At 46.0% G+C, this 20,599-nt stretch overlaps 1 protein-coding gene across 1 annotated transcript in view; it reads right to left on the bottom strand.

Annotated features, from left to right (window-relative positions):
* Window positions 1-20,325, bottom strand: part of LOC126543394 (uncharacterized) — a 33,951-nt gene extending 13,626 nt beyond the window's left edge. The window contains exons 1-4 of the mRNA XM_055062210.2: window positions 20,206-20,325; window positions 13,031-13,144; window positions 4,263-4,422; window positions 2,397-2,512 (exon numbers count right to left, since the gene is read on the bottom strand). Coding sequence (XP_054918185.2) covers window positions 2,397-2,512; window positions 4,263-4,421 — 275 coding nt within the window. The 5' untranslated portion in view covers window position 4,422; window positions 13,031-13,144; window positions 20,206-20,325. The remainder of the gene's footprint in view (window positions 1-2,396; window positions 2,513-4,262; window positions 4,423-13,030; window positions 13,145-20,205) is intronic.
* Between the last annotated feature and the right edge of the window lie 274 nt (window positions 20,326-20,599).

The raw sequence follows: 20,599 nt of genomic DNA, 5'->3' as shown, positions 1-20,599 counted from the left end.
AACAATTTCTCTTTACAACAAAGTAAACCATGAGGCCTTCAACGCGGAATTGGAGGCCTTTCTTCCATCATACCAGGAGTCATTTGACGAACAAGACATCCAAGCAAACTGGTCAATGTTTAAATATAAAATGAATGAATTGACTAATAGATATATCCCCAAATGCAGCTTCCGCGCTAACCATCACAAGCCATGGTTCACCAAGACTCTTGGAAGATTAGAAAATAAAAAAGAAACACATTTTTCGCAGTGCTAAACTGAGCAGAACAGACTGCACATGGGAAAAATATTAAGCTGCTGAAAAGGCGTATTTCGTCGCAGTAAAAAACGCTAACGTTCCTTTTATCATATCGACTTGCCGAACATAGTTACGGATAACCCGACTAAATTCTGGCACATTTTAAACCACCAATCTTCTGGTGGTTTAAATGTGCATTAATTCTGGACGGGTTATTTCGGCCGTTGAGTGCGCTAAAATATCTAATTCTGCATTCGCATATGTATTCACTAAAGAACAAGAACCACCACCCCTCATGACCGCCAGCGACCCCACAACTGCAATGCCATCCGTTACGTTCTCAGAAACCGGCATACCCCTTCTTATAGATAAGTTAAAGCTTCCTTCACCTACCGCCATTGATGAAATCAACACAAAGGTCTTAAAAAACCCTCGCCATACGCCTGCCAAGTTTTTATGTTTGCTGTTCTCGCAGTCCATTTCTACGGGTATCATACCCCACGACTGGAAAGTGGGGAAGGTCGTCCCAGCCCACAAGCCGGGCAAGAAAGATTCACCACTTAACTACTGCCCCATATCACTAACCAGCATACCCTGCAAGCTCATGGAACACGTCTTTTACTCTTTAACAATGCAGTTTCTGGACTCAACTAATTTATTTCATTCAACACAGCATGGATTTCGTAAATGATACTCCTGTGAAATTCAACTAGCCATTTTCGTTCATGACCTGTATGCCAACCTTGACGCTAACCTCCAAACTGACGCAATCTTCCGCGACTTTGCTCAGGCATTTGACAAAGCACTCCATAACCACCTATTTCTGAAACTTTCCGGCCTAAACTTGCATTGTGGCATACTAGCATGGATAAAAGAATTCTTGACTCACCGCTCCCACTCAGTCGTTATCAATAATCACATGTCTAACTTATTACCAGTTTCCTCACGGTTGTCCCAAAGATCCGTCCTAGGGCCTCTTTTGTTTTTAATTTATATTAACGACCTTCCTCACAAATTAGATTGCCATATTCGGATGTTTGCCGACGATTGTGTTATTTACAAAACATTTACTGACACCTTTAACCAGCAATCCCTACAAGCTTGACGACCTAAATCTGGTACAAAACTGGTGCAACGACTGGCTAATGGCACTTAATATAAACAAATGCAAATATATATCTTTCCACCGTCACAGTAATCTTATCTTGTTTCCCTACACTATCTCTAACGTTCCTATCGACCCTGTCCAATCATATAAATATCTCGGTGTTCATCTTAGTCATGATCTTACGTGGAAAAGCCATATCGCGAACATTATTTCATCTGCTAACACAACGCTTGGCTTCTTAAAGCATCATCTCGGCTCTGCCACCCAGCATGTTAAGCTACTCGCATACAAATAACTAGTTCGATCAAAATTAGAATACGCATCGCCTAACTGGTCTCCGAAACAGGTATACCTTGCTAATTCACTTGAATCAGTTCAAAACAGGGCAACTAGATTCATTCATTCCTCGTACTCTTTTGATATCAGCATATCATCTCTGAACTCGCAGTCCAACCTACCTACTCTCGCACTTCGTCGCCACATTGCTAGTTTATGCTCATTTCATAAATTCTTTTATTCCGAGCTATCACAGGAACCCTACATCTGCCCTCCCCCACCACGCTTCTCTCTTCGCACCGGACATCAGCAGCAGGTATTCCGAGCACGAGCACGCACAACAACTTTTTCTTCATCATTCTTTTCCAGGACTGCTGGCGACTGGAACGGCCTTCCCCAAGAACTTGCTGCCATCACATGCCCATCTATGTTCCTTAACCAAATTACTTGTGCGCTTGCATCACGACAATCATCTTTGTTTGTATAAATCGTTCAAAATTTTTTCTCTATTCTGTTGTTAATCTGTATGTGTCCCACCCCTTATGTAAGTGAGGGTCTTTAAGGAAATAAAGTGAAGTGAATTACTGGACACGTTAAACTATGTTTCAGTTGAAGGCGACGTCACTATTCTTATTTCCCTTTTCCAGCCGCATACCAAGCTAAGTGCGCCATGGCTCCCATACGGTAAGTATGGCTCGATTGGTACTCTACAGCGGCGATTTACTAATTCAGCTGCTGAACGGTTCTATATCTTCAAGGCAAGGAATTACGTACCTCAGAAAGGTCGCGACCTTTTCGTAAAAGTCGTCTCGGGGAGGCCTCACGCCAATAACGGTGTGAGAATGACGGCAGGCATCCGGCCTTGGGTTCGCCAGGTGCTTTTGGATAGACTGCGAAGGCGTGCAAGATGCATTTTCCACCCGAAATTCCTTAACGGTTACGCGATACTTAGCCAGACTCTAAAATCGTGGGTCGGCGGATCGCCTTTCACAGCCTGCCAATGCCGGCGTGCTTGTGAAACGCGATGGCAGTAGGAACTGCGCAAACTAGGCTGTCGAAGGTGACGCGGAGCGAGCAAAAAGAAAAAAATATAGTCGGAGTTTCGCCCGAAAGGCGAAGCATCGATTGCGATAGCTAATTAGTAGAGAGTCATACGAAGTAAGAATAGTACGTTTATCGGCCTTATCGACTTACAAACATTCGTAGCTTAGAAGAACTTTTTGTTGGGTGAGTTAATTGGTGCATAGTAGCAAACAGTTTTATAACTGCTCAATTAAACGAACACAGAAAGAGAGAGAGCACACAAGGACAGGCGCAGTTCTTGTGTGCTCTCTCTCTGTGGTCGTTTGTTCGCGCAGTTATAAAACCATTTGTTATAAACATTCGCTTGCTAACTAAATTGAAAAGAATGGTGTCAACGCACACATCAAACATGAACACGTCACACTCGATGACCGTGGACACTCGCTGTCAAAACGCTGGCGTGAGGAAGCGCGGCAGCAGTAGCGAGCGAAGTGACCTTCGTGCTGTCTATCGCTTCAACGCAAACTGAGCGCCGAGAACACACAGGACCTTGAATCTGCCACGCCGTTCACACTCTAGACATGGCCGCCCCCAGCCGCCACATGGGCAGTTGCAACCAGGGTAGAAGGCCGCACTCCCCTCCCTCTCTTCCTTCTCAGTGCCTCGTGACGTTGGGTGCCTCGCTCGCGACCGGAAGAGGGCGCGCTTCCTTTACGCTTTCCTCCCTTTCGCGCGGGCGAGATTGAGCCGCGATCGTTGGCTGCCGTCGCATGCTTTCACTCGCACATTCAGCGTAAGGCGCGCGGCAACGGTGTCATCGCCCTTAGATTTCATACGAAACATCACGGCGACGGCGACGCTGAAGGCAGAAATGCGCCTGGAGTTTCCATATAATTGCTATCGCGATAAAAACATTCAGAAACCTTCTACGGCGACTATCCAAGTATACGAACAGCCTAAGCGCGTCATGCGTAAGGCAAGCTTATGCTGCAGTCGGATGCCTCTCTTGCGCTTCTCTCTGAACACAGTGCGCCTCCTGGCGACGATGCCATGAAGTCCGCACATATCCAGTGGCGTATACCCACGCGAAAGGCCCACATTTTCAGACTGCAATATCTTCGAGATCCACCCACATTTTTTGTGTGTGTGATAGCTAGATAGCTGGAAATATTTAGCTGGTAACGATATATTAATACGATGCCATCGTCACTCGCTGGAAGTGACGCGTGACCGCCCACGGCTCCTCAGCAAGACCTCCGAGATTAGGCGGCGACCGCGGCGGCCCGCGCGCGTTCTAGAAACCTCGGGGGCAGCGTGCTCGCATGTACGTCATAATCATGACCACAAGGTGCACGCGTCCTTTGCTAAAGTGTTGTTTAGAGGCTGTCAACAAGAATACTACGCAATTACCCGCACTGCAGATTTTCCAAGATAAATTCAGTGGTATACACTGTACTGATTCATAACAAACTTACTCAAAGCAAGATTATGTTGCAGTTGGTCTATCATAGCCATGCCTAAACTACAGCACTGAGCATACTTCGTAAACGGAGGGTTAACTTCGTCTCTCTCCAAAAGGAGGGACAAATGACTGTGCGGGCGCCATGTGCCTCTCACCTGCAGCAATTGCAGCCATTCGATAATGGTGTCCTCGGGGTCGCTCTCTTCATCGTCTTCGTACACCCGCAAAACGCCGAAGTGAGACACTCCGTCGTTCCAAAGGTGGTCAATGGAGGGCGTGAAGATCGGTGAGCTACTGTTGTGATACCGTTTCATTCTGCACAAAGAAAAGAAAATCGCAGTTTTGCCGGAAGGGCGAAGCGTTGACGCCTATAGCAACATATTTGAGTATTACGGCGATCCAAGTCTCGCAGTTTCACGCGCAGTATAAAGTGCAGTAAACACTCGCTTCACACACTTGCGAGTAACTTTAACTGACAATGAAGGGAAAGCTACACGGAGGCAAAGCGCGCGTAAGTAAAAGCGCTACTGAAAGAAGTCCCCGCATTTTCATTCGCGTTAGTTTAAGTGCAGTGAAGACAAAAAAAAAAACATTTTTGAAAACAAGAGGAAATAGTCCTCTAATTTGTAAATTTAAATTATTTTCCCGCTTTTCGCTTCGGCAGGTCGGGTAGGTGCGAAATCGTCACACATATGTAAGCTGTACGCTGCTTCAGTGTATCTACTCCAGGAAGCCGAAAGCGCTGTCAAACTCTGCCGAACTACTTGGCGCAGTAATACATCCGCTGCCTCCCACCCCGCCAGCTCCGCCTCTGAACATTCTCCTTCTTTGTCAGAGAAAATAGACCGCGAGTACATAATTAGACACACATTTCGTCCCTAACAATGTTCACGTAGTCCCAACCGTCCCAACACTGGAACATCGCCGGCTACGAGTAGTGTGCGCGCAAGCATACTTCAAAGCGAACACTCCACACTGCCTCTCTCTCTAACGTTTCAGCACCCGACGGCTCGTACTGGGAGCCACTAGCAACATGCACCAGCTAGCAGTTCTGCCACAAGCCCCTTGAACTCATGTCCAAGTTGTTTCTATATAGCTGCATTTTTTTTTACCTGCGGAGGACACATTTACATCCTGCTCCTGACGGCAGCTCGCGCTGTCCTGCTTGAATGTGTTGACGTTGTATGCGGTGCAATGATTTCGATATGTTTCAGCTCGTTATGCGAAAAAGTTCACTTGATGTCAATTCGTACAAGGTCGCGTACAAGGTCGTCGGGGGACCCCTGTGGGTGCATAGCCTTCTTCTGCAGCGTTAATTATACAGTATGCGGTCAGTTTTCTTGGCTGCGCAAACATGCAACCGTGCATCAGCAGCCGTGGTGTGTGAATGTGTTGTGACCTATTTTGGCTGTATCGGCTTCCACTCGACGAAGAGCAGTGGCGCCTGTTGATTTCCAGCATGAATTAGAAATATATTCCCACTATCTGATCCCTTATGGGAACTGATCAAACATAGACTGCTCGTGTACGGTCAAAACAATGCAACCCCAACACATCTAAGTGACAGTCAGAATATTTGAGTGATCCACCGGAATAACTCACTCATCTGAAGTGTACTATTACATGTTTATGTTAGCTTCCTGTATAAAAACAATGGCACGGCTGAACACAGTGATCGCTGCGTTTGGGAAAGCAACATGATATTCATAAGCTTCGTGCTTCGGCATTGCCTCTTCGCCCTCTAAAGCAGTAATATACTAAAGGGGTCACATAAAAAGATTACGATGGCCATTTATGAGAACACAATTTCCGTAAAACGGGTTAGTGCTACGGTGAGGACGACTAAAAAACACTGAACAAAAGAAATAGTTTTCATCTTCTTGCGCCTGGTAGAGTGTAAATCACGCTTTCATAGAGTGACCAGTCGGCCGATCTTTCGCGCAAAAAAAGAAAAAAGAACACGCAAGAGCTCACGCCGCCATAAGAGCACGCATGGTCATACCGCAGGCACAATCTGTGCACTGTAGAACAAACAGATCTATAACCCAGCAGTTACAACTGCTTCGGACCCTCGCGTAGTCGGCAGTTGGCCGCTCGTCCATTAGACTAACGTGATTCACACTGTACGCTATACTAACAAAAAACAGTTTTATTCGTAGGCGAAAACCGCGTCCAGCGAACGAGATAATCGCGCAATGTATGCACGGTTTACAATTTGAACGCTCGTCAAAGTAAGCAGCAGAATGTATTTTATAACCGGACGGTACCCACGCTTTTACAATCGCTGCGTGCTTTTCAAGATACTCATCGCTGCTGAACCACAGCTTCGGACAACAGTGTAGCAAGGGCACATCCGTGAAACGATTATTTAAAAATTTACTACCGATCTCCGAGGCTGATTGCAGTCCCAAACACGCACGCACACATCACGCTGGGTGCCCCGTCCGCCTCATCAACAGCATAAACTGTCTCGTTGCCAAATTACATCACTTCGGTACGTTTCACAAAACAGTTTCCACCGCAGAAGGCGCCAGCCACGTCATACTAAGTAGACCGCGGGAGCCCGAAGACAACCACCAGCAACTGCCGCCGATCGCATGCCTGACATACAACGTGGAACGTTTGCCCAAGCGCGAAAGCAAGCGGACTTCTCATAGATGGCGCCACTGCCTAAGCAATATGGCGGCGACCATAGAAAAAAGAAGGCAGAAACCGTCCTTAATGATTATGCCACCGGAAGCATTTCTGAAAGGCATAGACGACGCAAAATGCGTGCGAACAGTGATGACGAGGGTATAACGACGATGGTGTGACAACTAAATTACGACCACGGGATGACGACGCTGGACTGACGACAAAGGTATGACGAAGATGTTGTGACGACGGCTGCGTGACGACTATGAGATGACGCTGGAGTGACGACAATGGTAGGAGGTATGAGGGCAGTGGTGTGACGACCACTGTGTGACGACAACATGACGCCGATGGGACTACGATGGTAAAATGATTACAGTAATACGAGGACGATGACGTAATGACGAAGGGATGACGAAGGGGGAATCACGATGACGGTATGACGACACTGGGTTGACGGCAGCGCAATCGCTACAACAATAAGACGATGGAACGACTGTGACAGCATAATGGCGACTTTCTTTGATGACGACGCGATTTCAAAAATGGCGTGAAACGATGGAATGATGACGATGGTATGACGACGACGGTTCGAAGACGGCGGGATGACTACGATATCACTACGGAGTGACAGTGATAGATTAAAAACGCGGAAGGTTGAGGATGACGTGACAACGAAAGAACGATCACCGAAGAATGATCACACGAATCAATGAAGGCTACGAAATGACGATGACAGCATGGCAACAACCGCATGTACGTCGCTGTCGGAGCTCTCTTCTGCGCGTGCCCATCACCTGGCACCGCAGGTAGCCTTAACTGGCACTACATCCGGTATCTGCTTGCACTATAACCGGTATCGGCCCGAAGGGCCGATGCCCCACAAAGCTTAATATATTATTTCTGATACGCTGAATGTGATGCCTGAAAGATTCTAATTTAATTGCTAGAGACATAATGCAGAGCCCATATCAGCGTTGGGGATAGCTCAGAAAATCAGTTACTAATTAGGTAGTTACTGTACTATGTATTTCCACCATGTCGGTCTTTTCACCGTTTTCTTCACATCAACATACTCTCCAGGTCTCTAAATAAACATGTAGTAGTTACTGTGAGGTGATTGTCTGTGATGTGGAATGGTGTTTGGGCTTGTAGGATTTATTCGCGCTATGTACGGCGTTTGCACTATGTCCGCGGTTTTTCGAGCTGCGCCATCTCCGGGATCGGCCTAAATTTTTTCGGATACAAAATTGGCGCGTCGTTGCGCCTGCCCTGCTCTGACTTTGGGTCGAACTAGTCAGAAGAAATCATTCGTATTGACCCGCTGTGGTTGCTCAGTGGCTGTGGTGTTGGGCTGCTGAGCACGAGGTCACGGGATCGAATCCCGGCCACGGCGGCCGCATTTCTATGGGGGCGAAACGCGAAAACACCCGTGTACTTAGATTTAGGTGCACGTTAAAGAACCGCAGCGGGTCAAAATTTCTGGAGTCCTCCACTACGGCATGCCTCGTAATCAGATTGTATTTTTGGCACGTAAACCCCATAAATTAATTAATTTAATGACTTGCATTTAAGCGGAAGCTTCAGCTCTGGTGCTCCCATCTAAATACATGTAAAAGGAGAATTCGTTTTTTCTCGGCAACCACTGTACCAAATTTGACGAGGTCTATTGCATTTAAAAGAGAAACCTAAAATCTAGTGACTGTTGGTTTCGAATTCTTTATTTACGTCGTCCATTTTTTAGTAAGAATTAGCAAAGATCGAAAGCTTACAAAAAACGAAACTATCAAGTTTACAACTCTAACTCAGCAACGAAAAATGATAATACAGTTCTGTCAATTGCATCTAATAGTACATCTAAAGCGGGCAAAATTGGCATGTTACACATGAATTAAAAAAACTAGAAATATGGAAATACAGCTTTTGCAGAACCCTTGTAAACAACGTCACAAATTTACGCAAAATGTAAAATTACGTATCGAATTTGTCCGCTTTGAATTATCTAATGTATGTCGTTTACAGAACCGCGATATCTTTTCTTAATGCACAGCTAATTTGTAAACTTCCTGCTTCTGTTATCTTGAAACTGTCGAATATTTGAAAATCTCTTTAACAGAATTCAGGCCCTAAATCAATATTCCGCTTATAACAGTCACTAGAATTTAAGTTTCTCTTTCAAATGCAACAAATTTCATTAAAATCGGCACAGCGGTTATTTCAGAAAAAAAAACGTTTTTTTGCGTTTTACATGTATGTGAATAGGCCGCGTCGGAGTTGGGCCCGAGCTATAGCTTCCTCTTAAGACGTCCACAAGCACGTCCAGAGTAGCACTCACTGCATGTCGAAGGACACGCCGACGCCCGTTGCGCGCATCTGGCGACCCAGCTTCAGGAACCACTCGAACCCGTCCTCGTAAGGCCCCCCCACCAGGTTGCGCCCGTCGCGGTACAGCGAGTCGAAGAAGAGCAGGTCGCACAGGCCGTCTGGCGGCAAGTTGTCGCTCTTGCTGAACGCGTTGCTCACGGCGCACACCAGGGGGACCTTGCCGGCGGGCCACGGTAGAGTTACTGTATATGCTACCACAGGTAGCAGAGTTGCGCGTCTGTTTTATCACGCCGCTAGCGCTTCTATTGGCAGAGCGTCATCACGTGGTAGTCAAGCAACCGTGCATTGCGGAGAAGCAGCTGCTCGGGCCAATTTTTGTATTTCCCGACGCCGCCGCTGCAGCGAACTGGATTGACACAAGTTATCGCCAGTCAAATTCAAAGCGAATCCGGCCGACCTTGGCGTTCGCTGTTCGCGTGCGGGCTAGCTGCGGAGAGCTAGCTATATAGCTATGTCAATCCTGTGAGAGAAGAACTTTCACTACACTCCCACAGAAGGTTACTTTTGGTATCCCTGCAGTGAAAAGGCACATAATGAAGTGGTACTTGCAGGTGTGGCTGATATCCAGTGTGGCTGATATCCAGTGCCTGCTAGTAGGTGGGTACGCTTCTACAGCAAGTCTAATGGGGTACCAGAGTCGAAATACTAATGGTTGGTCATTGATTCACCAGTAATGTTTTAGACTGCCTACACGTTGAGAGCTTTGGCACATAAGCAGGTATCCCTAATGCAAAACCGAGTACCCATTATCCAGTGTTCAGTGCAGCGCCGGATTATGGGCCCAGTGCAGCGCGCTGGATGCTGGGCAGGCGTGGCGTACTCGGAGGCACTGGGTACTGGTGCGAAAAATGAATATAGCGCGTTAAATACGCGGTGCCTGGACACCGTATATATTTTGTTGGGATACAAAAAGCAACAGAGAGCGATTTGGTGCAATAAAAGAAGAAAAAAAAAAACTCCGACCAGGATTCGATCGTCGGCCCTACATATCCCAAGCCCGGTACTTTACCACTGCGCCACGCCAGAAAGAGAAAAATGAGTGGATAATATGCCATTTCAAGGATCGAGAAGCAGTTTTAGTTTCACAGAGATGTCTAGCTCAGTCATGGTAGATGCGCTATCGCCCTGCATATAAAACTCACGCCTGTACGTACCACAAAGAAAATTTTCCTGTCCGTATTCAGTAGCACGCTCGGAAGTGCCACAACATCGATTTTCACTTGCGACTGGCATTTTAACCTTGAAAAAAGTCCTAAATGAACCGCCGACCCGGGACGCTGTATGGGCTGTTACTACTGATTTGGATAGCTGTTTCTTGTTCTTCACGCGAAGAATATGCAACGTTTTCTTAGTTCAGTGATGCCTTTCAGTCGACACGTCTGTCTAGTCATATATCTTCGTCAGAGAAGCGCAGGCTAGTGCTGGGAGCCTTCCGCGACAGCACATATATACCTGTGTTTATGACGCGTCACATCGGCGCTCATCGCTACTTGTGCTGGCACTGTAAACATGAACAAATGGTTTATTTAAGAACACCGATGCGAAAGCTGAAATATAGAGTGATTTATCCGTGTTAGACTTCTTGATTCCTGAGCCTAGCTGCGTCGAGAGCGTGCAGACGGACTCGGCGGGTACGCTAGGCCTAAGCTTCGGTGGGGACCGATCTCGGCGCCTTTTTCTTGACGATCTTATGCAGTCAGCTGTTTCGATGTGCTTTGTTTGCGATTAGGCGGACAAGCAGTCCAAAAGCGATGCAATACCACCAACTGTCGATCGACGATACGGTAGGCATGCCGCCTGCAAAAACGGAGTGCGGCTTCGCCGCATAGATTTGGTTGCTTCCCAGGCAAGATGGCGGACCTACGCGCAACTCTGCTACCTGTGGTAGCATATACAGTAACTCTAGGCCACGGGAGCGCTGCGAGGTTTTTATGAAGCGGTCCCAGATTGGACCGCTTAGGGCCGATTTACGTTCGAGCCGCCCATCACCGCAAGCCGCACCGCACGCGTGCGGTCGCGCGAAAAATTGCACGTATCCAGCACTTGTGCACAAATTACCGTTTACTTTTGTACACAGTGCATACCTTACACATTGTAAACCTAAATTTGTGCACAAGTGTTTGATACGTGCAATCTTTCGCGAGACCGCACGCGTGCGGTGCCATCTTCCAGTACCTGTTATTCCGTTAGGTGCCTCGCTTTCAGTTGTTTCTCAACATCAAATCGAAAGCGACTGCGTGACGCATACGTCGGTGAGATAACATATGACGCACGCGAAACTGCACGGAAGTGGCATAAGCGCAATATTGCCGTTCAGTTTTTTTTTTTTGGCGTGTGTGCTTGTGTGAAAATTCGCATCGATGTGGTCCGTTGTGTAGTCCCAGACGACAAAAAGCTCCCCTGAAGTTGCTTTCCGAACATCGCAATTTTTCACGAAAATCTAGTACATAGTCTTGATGGCTATGACATATATATGAACATATAAGCGTAATAATACAGCCATATATGATTTTACTAAATACCACGCAACTGTCCACGTAAGGTCATTTACTGACGTGCAAATACAGCATCAGTATTGCGACCTACAATGCGATTCTACATCCTCACATCTATGCGTATTGACCAATAAAAATGTTTGCGACAGGCGTTGTGAGGATACTGTTAACATTAGGACTTACATTGAAATGCTGTCTTCGGCATTTACGAGGGGTCTTTTACAAAAAAGAATGATTTCTCACATTCATAAAATAGCAGTACAGGTAACCGCAACCAATTTGAAAAAAAAAAGCAATTATGTCTCCGAGCGGTCTCCCGGTAAGTTATACTCCGTTTCATACTTCGCAGGCAACGTTGCGAATGCTACTCAAGTGGTGAGGCCATTTAAGCCTCACTCCCATTTTCACTTGACAGGTGAAGCATATACTGACAGCGATACCAAGGAGTGACGAAGTGCCTAAACATCTCGGATGGTGTTCAAAAAATGCGCATGTGCAACTGTATGCGCGGACGCAACATAGACGGGTGTACATATATTTATGGCACCCTTTCAAAAGTTTTAACGCGTCGTGTAGGGCCTGTAATGGCATCGCACAGCCTACACGGCGATGCGCGAAAAGAACGGCACCAGTGATTCGCGTCACTTTCAGATCGCGAGTACTATATTACTTTTTTTTTAAGTCTGATAATATCGAGGATAAAGGGCGTGTGCTGTTAATAAAATGTTCCATGACTGTGGCGCGCTGCACTTCGAAAAAAAAAAGAGAGGAACAATTTAATTCAAGACATGAGACCTGGTTTGAGTAACTTTCTCGATTGAATAGTATATTTCATACACGTAAATATACGCGGAGCATCACGCCGGCCGCGACAATGAAAGTTCAACTGGAGTGTCCATGTAATAACCGTCGCAATATAACATCACGGACGCCGTAGTGGAGACGCCTTTTTTTTTTTTAGCGTGCGCCTAAACTTAGCTATACGAGCGTCCTTCCATTCTACCTCCAACGACATGCAGTCATCGTTGCCGTGAATCGAACCGATGACCTTGTGCACAGCAGCAGAATGCCACAGCCACTGAGCCACCATGGTGTGTGCGCCATAGTGGCTCAGTGGCCACCATGGCTTGGCCACCATGGCGCCATGGCGCCATGGTGTATTAAAGTTTATATAGACTATATATAAGTGTATTAATGGTGTATTAAAGTTTTACCATACCATACCCGTATGGAGGGTTTCCTTTGTAGATTCGTACTAAAGTCGGGTGCATGACAGTTTTTCTCTTTCACGAACATTCCTCCACCATGCGCACTTCTGCAGAATTGAGTTGCGACCAAGACTGTTTAGAGTGTTCTACAGTAGTGCTATCCAGGAACTTGTGGAACACTATCGTGGCGACGAAACTTACGCTGTATCGTTGTTGTTGTAGGCGTCGTTACCGCAGGCGTCGTTACCGCAGGCGTCGTTACCGCAGGCGTCGTTACAGCAGGCGTGGAAGTGGAAGGCACGCCACCGGTTGGTTCTGCATGCATGGGTCATATCGACAAATTCTATGAGCACAAATGTCTAGTCCAAAGAAAGGCCAGTGGTAGCAGCTGCGCATGCGACAGTAATGTTTTCTCAGGTAAATGCGAAATAGGATTTATCTAGATGGACGATAAAGCGATGTGCATACATTTCGACCACGGATGTATATGCCTTGGTCTGAATGAGCTGAGTGTTTTTTTTTCCTTCTGAATACTCAACACATCAGTGTCGCCCAAAATTACTGCACAGGTCGCTCACATGTAATGGAACTATACTGACGGAAGATTCTCGGTAAAATGACTATCAATAGTATCGGTAGCTTGTTCAAGCTATGGGTAGCGTAAGAAAAGACTATTGCTGTCGATAGCAGTGTCGATAGTACTAGCCTAAGATATTTCCGTATAAAGCTATTGAAAGTGTAACAAAAATATTCGATAGTAGTATTATTGACCGTGTTACCGATAGTTTTGAAGTTCTTGGCTAGTGACGTTATCAAACGTTTTGAGATAACTATCCGTAGCAGTCATTTCATGCGATTCGGAACAGATAAATGTAGCGACGTTTGTGTTGCATTGTTTACGTGTGGCAAGTCCCGTGATTTTACATTATCGATAGTGCACTGTCGATGTCACTATAGTCCGCTCTCAATAGTACTAATAATTATATTGTGAGCATATTACGGACGTCATCTCCCTCATCTGTACATAACCATCACCATCGCTTGGCGACTTCATTGGCGGCGTGCAAGCTCCGGCTTTTAGAATAAAAGCGTCGAGTGAAACCGTTGCTCCTCAAGTGGGGAGGTGCTTTAAGGTCCCTTTGACCTCTCCCCATTCGTGTTCTGGAGCTGCGTTCGGGTCTCCGCTGGCGCCAAGTAACCATCGACATGTCCCAAGACGAGCCAGCAGCGATCGTTTCGCATCACTAGCTCAGGCTTTTGAACAAAATTTATGTGATGGAGATGAACGTTGCTGAACCGCCAGCAACATTTGTGCAGTTCCTCTTCTGTCACTGAATGAGTGGCACACATGTCGTCGACGTGACTTTGGTGGTCTTGCCACAGTAAAAATTGCTGCAGGGACAAAATTTCTCAGCAACACACAGCCTCATTTCACAAGTAATTAGGTGTCTAATGTACGAAGTTTTTTCGTTCGTGTAAGAACTCCTCGTGATTGGCCGACGGCCCATGCTATCATGATTGGTACGTTTCCTTTTTACGAAATATTCTTCCGTACGAATCGCTTTGTGAATACGGGCCTAGATATGTTTCCTATAAGCGTTCCAACGGCCTGCGGCAATAGAAAGTTTCAGCGTATCGTACGTATGTATCGTATCGTATGTGTTACGGTATACGCAATGGCGTTTGCATATTACAGAGTTGGCGGTGTTAGCGAATGCTGGTAGCGACATTTTGTGACGCGTCGCTTTGCCACAGTTTCCTTACAGTCATGCTTTCGTGTTCCAAGAGCGTTCTTGTCGAAATATGCATTTAAAAAGGCAACGTGTTCATCCATGGTCACGCCACTGCCGAGAAGTTACACCACCAGGAAAGCAAAATACACTTGGTCGCAGCTGCAATAATAGGTCTGTGTTTGTGTATTTCTAGCTCTGCCCCGCCAGGGGGTGCCACCAATGAAGTGGTACTATCGCGGCACCTTAGGCCATAATTTCCTACAATAATTACTAGAGGGAACTCTGCCTCTGCGGTTGTTCATTCACCACGGGATTTATGGTTAGGCACACGAATGTGCTTGGTCTTTGTGCTTATGGCTTCAGACGTTGTTGTAGCTTCGTTTATCACGCTTTATCTGCCGTCATTAGTTTAGATTTCGAAGCATTCTATACTGTTCGTAAATGCAGAAGGCAATAAGGCTCTGCGAACACGCATCATCGTCATCATCAGCCTAGCTTTCCTGTTCAATGCAGGACGCTACCTTCACCCAGCGATATCCAATCATCCCTGTCTTGCGCTAGCCGATTCTAACTGGCGCTTGCAGATTTCCTAATTTCACCCAATCCACAACCCCACCTAATTTTCTGCCGTCCTCGACTGCGTTTTCCTTCCCTTGGTACGCATTCTGTAACTCTAATGGTAGACCGGTTATCTGTCCTACCCATTACATTGCTTGCCCTGCTCCATTTTTTTTTTCAAGCAAATGTCAACTAGCATATCGGCAATCACCGTCTGATACAAACCGCTCTCCTGCTGTCCCTTAATGTTACACATAACATTTTTCATTTGATCACTCTTTCCGCTGTTATTAACTTGTTCTCGAGCTTCTTTGTAAACCTCGAAGTTTCAGCCCCATATATTAGCACTGGCAGAATGCAGTGATTGTACCCTTTTCTTTTCAATAACACTAGTAAGCTCCAAGTCAGGATTTGGTTATGCCTACAGTATGCGCTACAACCCATTTTTTAATCTTCTGTAAATTTCCTTCTCATGATCAGGGTCCCCTGTGAGTAAATGACCTAGATAAACGTACTCCTGCACAAACTCTAGAGGCTGACTGGTGATCATGGACCCTTGTTCCCTTGCCAGGGTATTGAACATTATCTTTGTCTTCTGCATACAACTCTTCAACCCTACTACACTTTCTCGGTTAAGGTCTTCAATCATCTGTTTCAATTTATCCTCAATGTTGCTGAACCGGACGATGCCACCTGCATACCGAAGGTTGCTGAGATATTCGCCGTTGATCTTCGTTCCTAGGCCTTCCCAGTCTTATAGCTTGAATACTTCTTCAAAGCATGCAGTGAATAGCATTGAAGAGGTTATGTCTCCTTGCCTCACCCCTTTCTTGACAAGTATTTTTCTACTTTTCTTCTGGAGAATTATGGTAGCTGTGGAGCCTTTGTATGGTTTTCTCAAGATATTCATGCATAGCTTCTGTACTCCTTGATTACGCAATGCCTCCATCGCTGTTGGTATATCTAATGAATCAAATACCTCTTCATAATATACAAATTTATACAGAGAGACTGATTGTACTCCGCATATTTCTCAATTACTTGATTCATGGCATGGACGTCATTCATTGGGGCACATCCCTTCCTGAAGCCAGCCTGTTCTCTTGGTTGATTGAAGTGTTGCCCTGATTGAAGTGTTGCCCTGTTGTCCGCCTCCTTGAGTAATCCAGTTCAGGGACTATAATTACGCTAGCTACCACAGGCGATAAACAATGTTCTATAGAGCATTAAAAGAAAAACACCCGGTATAACTCTCAAATACGCTGGTTGGGTGAGAGCTAGTTTTGGTTTCCTGAGCTTACGAGCTCCTAAATAAGAGACATTCAAAGATGAATATCACGGGAAAGCGGAGCTATTTCTTTTTTGCAGTTCGTGCTTCTTTCATTTTTTTTGTAACCACAGATTTATATGCGCGTTCGTTGCGCTTGTTCTCCTGATGCCTTTACAGCTCAGTGGTGTTTCTTTTCCCCCTCTCTTTTTACAATGAGCATCTTGTCGTTATATGTACTAAATTCAGTACGTGTTTTATTTATGCCATATGCGCGACTGCAGCACTTGCTGTCGATATGTTTGACTATTTCTTGCTCTTATCATGTAGCCTATTTATTTATTTATTTATTTATTTATTTATTTATTCATTCATTTATTTATATGCATTCATTTTGTTGATCCTCAGGGACAATGGCATTACCAGCAATATGAGCAATCAACAAGAAACAACGAAATAGAAAGTCGGTTAAAATATATGAAAAAGGATTAGCTGCAAATACAATGTTTGCTAATTACTAAAAACAAGAAATATAAGCTTGAAGCGAATGACAAAGCCGTGAACAAGACAATAAGTGAAAAGCCGTAGATTACCCAAATAATTGCTATTTATGCAATGTTAGCAAATGCTTTGTTTGAAAGCAAGCCTATCGTTAATTGAAACAATGTCAGCAGGAAGGTGGTTCCATTCTCGTGATATGCGGCGAAGAAAAGGCGATGAATAACTTTTCGTGTTACCTAAGCTATGTCACCTTGTGACGATGATCGACGCGGTGTAACATCTGTACGGGTTGAGTAATCAGATCGTTTTGCAGTACAGCGTGATCGTATAACTTAGGAAATACTGTTAGTCGGGATACCTTGCGACGGTAAGTTATTAATAACAACTGTGCAGCGGTGGCGTAGAGGTAGAACATCCGCCTCGCGTGCAAGAGGACCGTGGTTCGAACCCCGGTGCCGCGCAATTTTCCACCGGATTAAAAAAAACATCCGCGTGTTGATAAAATTGCATAAAACAGGGCTGGAGTGCGGCCTGATCCCAGTGACCAGAACCGGTAACACACTCCCTCACCAGAGCAGGATTGGCCACCCTGGTGCAGTACTTCGCCACAACCTCCTATATGAATACAACAGTCAAACCTCGGCCCTCAGTCCCCAGTAGCTGCCAAGCAACTGACCACGGCGGCAGTCAGACTTGCGACGCAGCAGGGGGTGCTAAGAATCTCTGGTTCCGGACAGGCCGCCATTGGAATCTGAACCTGGCAACGTTCAACGCTAGAACGTTATCTAGTGAGGCGAGTCTAGCAGTGCGATTGCAGGAATTAGAGGGCAGTAAATGGGATATAATAGGGCTCAGTGAAGTCAGGAGGACAAATGAAGCATATACGGTGCTAAAAAGGGGGCACGTCCTGTGCTACCGGGATTTAGCGGGGAGACGAGAACTAGGAGTCGGATTCCTGATTAATATGGATATAGCTGGTAACATACAGGAACTCTATAGCATAGGGTGGCAGGTCTTGTTGTGAAACTTAAGAGGTGCAAATTGAAGATCGTACGGGCTTACGCCCCTACATCCAGTCATGATGACCAGGAAGTCGAAAGCTTCTATGAAGACGTGGAATCGGCGATGGGTAAAGTCAAAAGAAAATACACTATGCTGGTGGGCGACCTCAATGCCAGGGTAGGCAAGAAGCAGGCTGGAGACAAGTCAGTGGGAGAATATGCATAGGGTCTAGGAATAGCAGGGGAGAGTTATTAGTAGAGTTTGCAGAATGATATGCGGATAATGAATACCTTCTTCCGCAAGCGGGATAGCCGAAAGTGGACGTGGAAGAGCCTGAATGGCGAGACTAAAAATGAAATAGACTTTATACTCTGCGCTAACCCTGGCATCACACAAGATGTGGACGTGCTCGGCAAAGTGCGCTGCAGTGACCATAGGATGGTAAGAACTCGAATTAGCCTAGACTTGAGGAGGGAACGGAAGAAACTGGCACATAAGAAGCCGATCAATGAGTTAGTGATAAGAGGGAAACTAGGGAAATTCCGGATCAAGCTACAGAACAGCTATTCGGCTCCAACTCAGGAAGAGGACCTTAGTGTTGAAGATATGAACGACAATCTTATCGGCATTATTAAGGAGTGTGTAGTAGAAGTCGGTGGTAACTCCTTTAGACAGGATGCCGATAAGCTATCGCAGGATTCCGTAAAGGCTACTCAACAATAGACCATATTCACACTATCAATCAGGAGATAGAGAAATGCGTGGAATATAACCAACCTTTATATATAGCTTCATTGATTATGAGAAAGTGTTTGATTCCGTCGAAACCTCAGCAGTCATGGAGGGATTACGGAATCAGGGTGTAGACGAGGCGTATGTAAAAATACGGAAAGGTATCTATAGCGGCTCCACAGCCACCGTAGTCCGCCATAAAGAAAGCAACAAAAGCCCAATAAAGAAAGGCGTCAGGCAGGGAGATACGATCTCTCCAATGCTATTCACAGCGTGTTTACAGGAGGTATTCAGAGACCTGAATTGGGAAGAGTTGGGAATAAGAGTTAATGGAGAATACCTTAGTAACTTGCGATTCGCTGATGATATTGCCTTGCTTAGTAACTCAGGGGACCAACTGCAATGCATGCTCACTGACCTGGAGAGGCAAAGCAGAAGGGTGGGTCTAAAAATTTATCTGCAGAAAACTAAAGTAATGTTTAACAGTCTCGGAAGAGAACAGCAGTTTACGATAGGTAGCGATGCACTGGAAGTGGTGAGGGAATACATCTGCTTAGGACAGGTAGTGACGGGAGAACCGGATCATGAGACTGAAATAATCAGAATAAGAATGGGCTGGGGTGCGTTTGGCAGGCATTCTCAGATCATGAACAGCAGTTTACCAATATCCCTAAAGGGAAAAGTGTATAACAGCTGTGTCTTACCAGTGCTCACGTACGGGGCAGAAAGATGGAGGCTTATGAAAAGGGTTCTACTTAAATTGAGGACGACGCAACGAGCTGTGGAAAGAAGAATGATGGGTGTAACGTTAAGGGATAAGAAAAGAGCAGATTGGGTGAGGGAACAAACGCAAGTTAATGTCATCTTAGCAGAAATCAAGAAAAATAAATGGGCATGGGCAGGACATGTAATGAGGAGGGAAGTTAACCGATGGTCATTAAGGGTTACAGACTGGATTCCAAGGGAAGGGAAGTAGCAGGCGATGGCAGAAAGTTAGGTGGGCGGATGAGATCAAGAAGTTTGCAGGGACAACATGACCACAATTAGTACATGACCGGGGTAGTTGAAGAAGTATGGGAGGGGCCTTTGCCCTTCAGTGGGCGTAACCAGGCGGATGATGATGATGATGAGCAACGCGAAGATAGCTTTCATGACACTTACGCTCGCAGTATGCGGTTGTTCAGTGCCGTCGAACTGTACGGGTTGATAGGGGAGCGGGGGACAGGGCTTTGTCAAGCTGTTCGTAAGTAGCTTTTAACCGACACCACCCTCCTTTTTCTCCCTTGGAAATCAAATAAAGAAAATTTGACTTAATTTGACATGCCTTCTCGACTTGCCGCTACCAAGCCATGTCGAGTGAACTCTAAGCATGCGATAAGAACAAACTGAGCGTAACTGCTGTTTTTTTTTTTGCTCTTTTCGCCAGTTTCCACGCTGCCTGGCAAAAAAAAAAAGAGAGAAGGGTGCGCCCAGAAACGCTCCAAAGTCACATCTGCAGAATAATTGTGCTTCACGCTCGCATGTAGTTACAGATGTGACAACGCTTTTTCTACCCTCCCGAATCTTTGAGCCTCAAGACCTACCTGCCAGCGTGTTAGTTGTGTTCCCACTCGGTGTGGTAATCGGTAGCACCCAAGGGGCAGTGGGAAACGGACTCGGCCTCGGCAGCCCCAGCTGGCGGTCGGGCTCGTCCTCTGCAGAAGTTCACGAAAAGGTGACGTGCGCAATTGGCAACCTTCCACAACGAGTCTGCCGTGTATTTCGGTAGATCGTCCGCAGAGAATCGACCGCTACACAACAGATTCACCATCGACATTGTCATCGTGCACGGCGCAAGATTTGGGGAAATGAGGCAACCCTGTAACAGCGTATGCTTGCACCCTAAGAAACGTTTGCACCCTTTGAGTCGTATCTTGCCACACAACAATAAACGTCATCTGTTTTGTCCTCATTTCCTTTCTTTAACGCTGCGAGCCC

Source organism: Dermacentor andersoni, chromosome 10 (genome assembly GCF_023375885.2).
Source record: "Dermacentor andersoni chromosome 10, qqDerAnde1_hic_scaffold, whole genome shotgun sequence".
NCBI classification, from domain to species: Eukaryota; Metazoa; Arthropoda; class Arachnida; order Ixodida; family Ixodidae; genus Dermacentor; species Dermacentor andersoni.
Note: the sequence above shows the minus strand (reverse complement) of the source record. Positions and strands in the feature narration are given on the sequence as shown.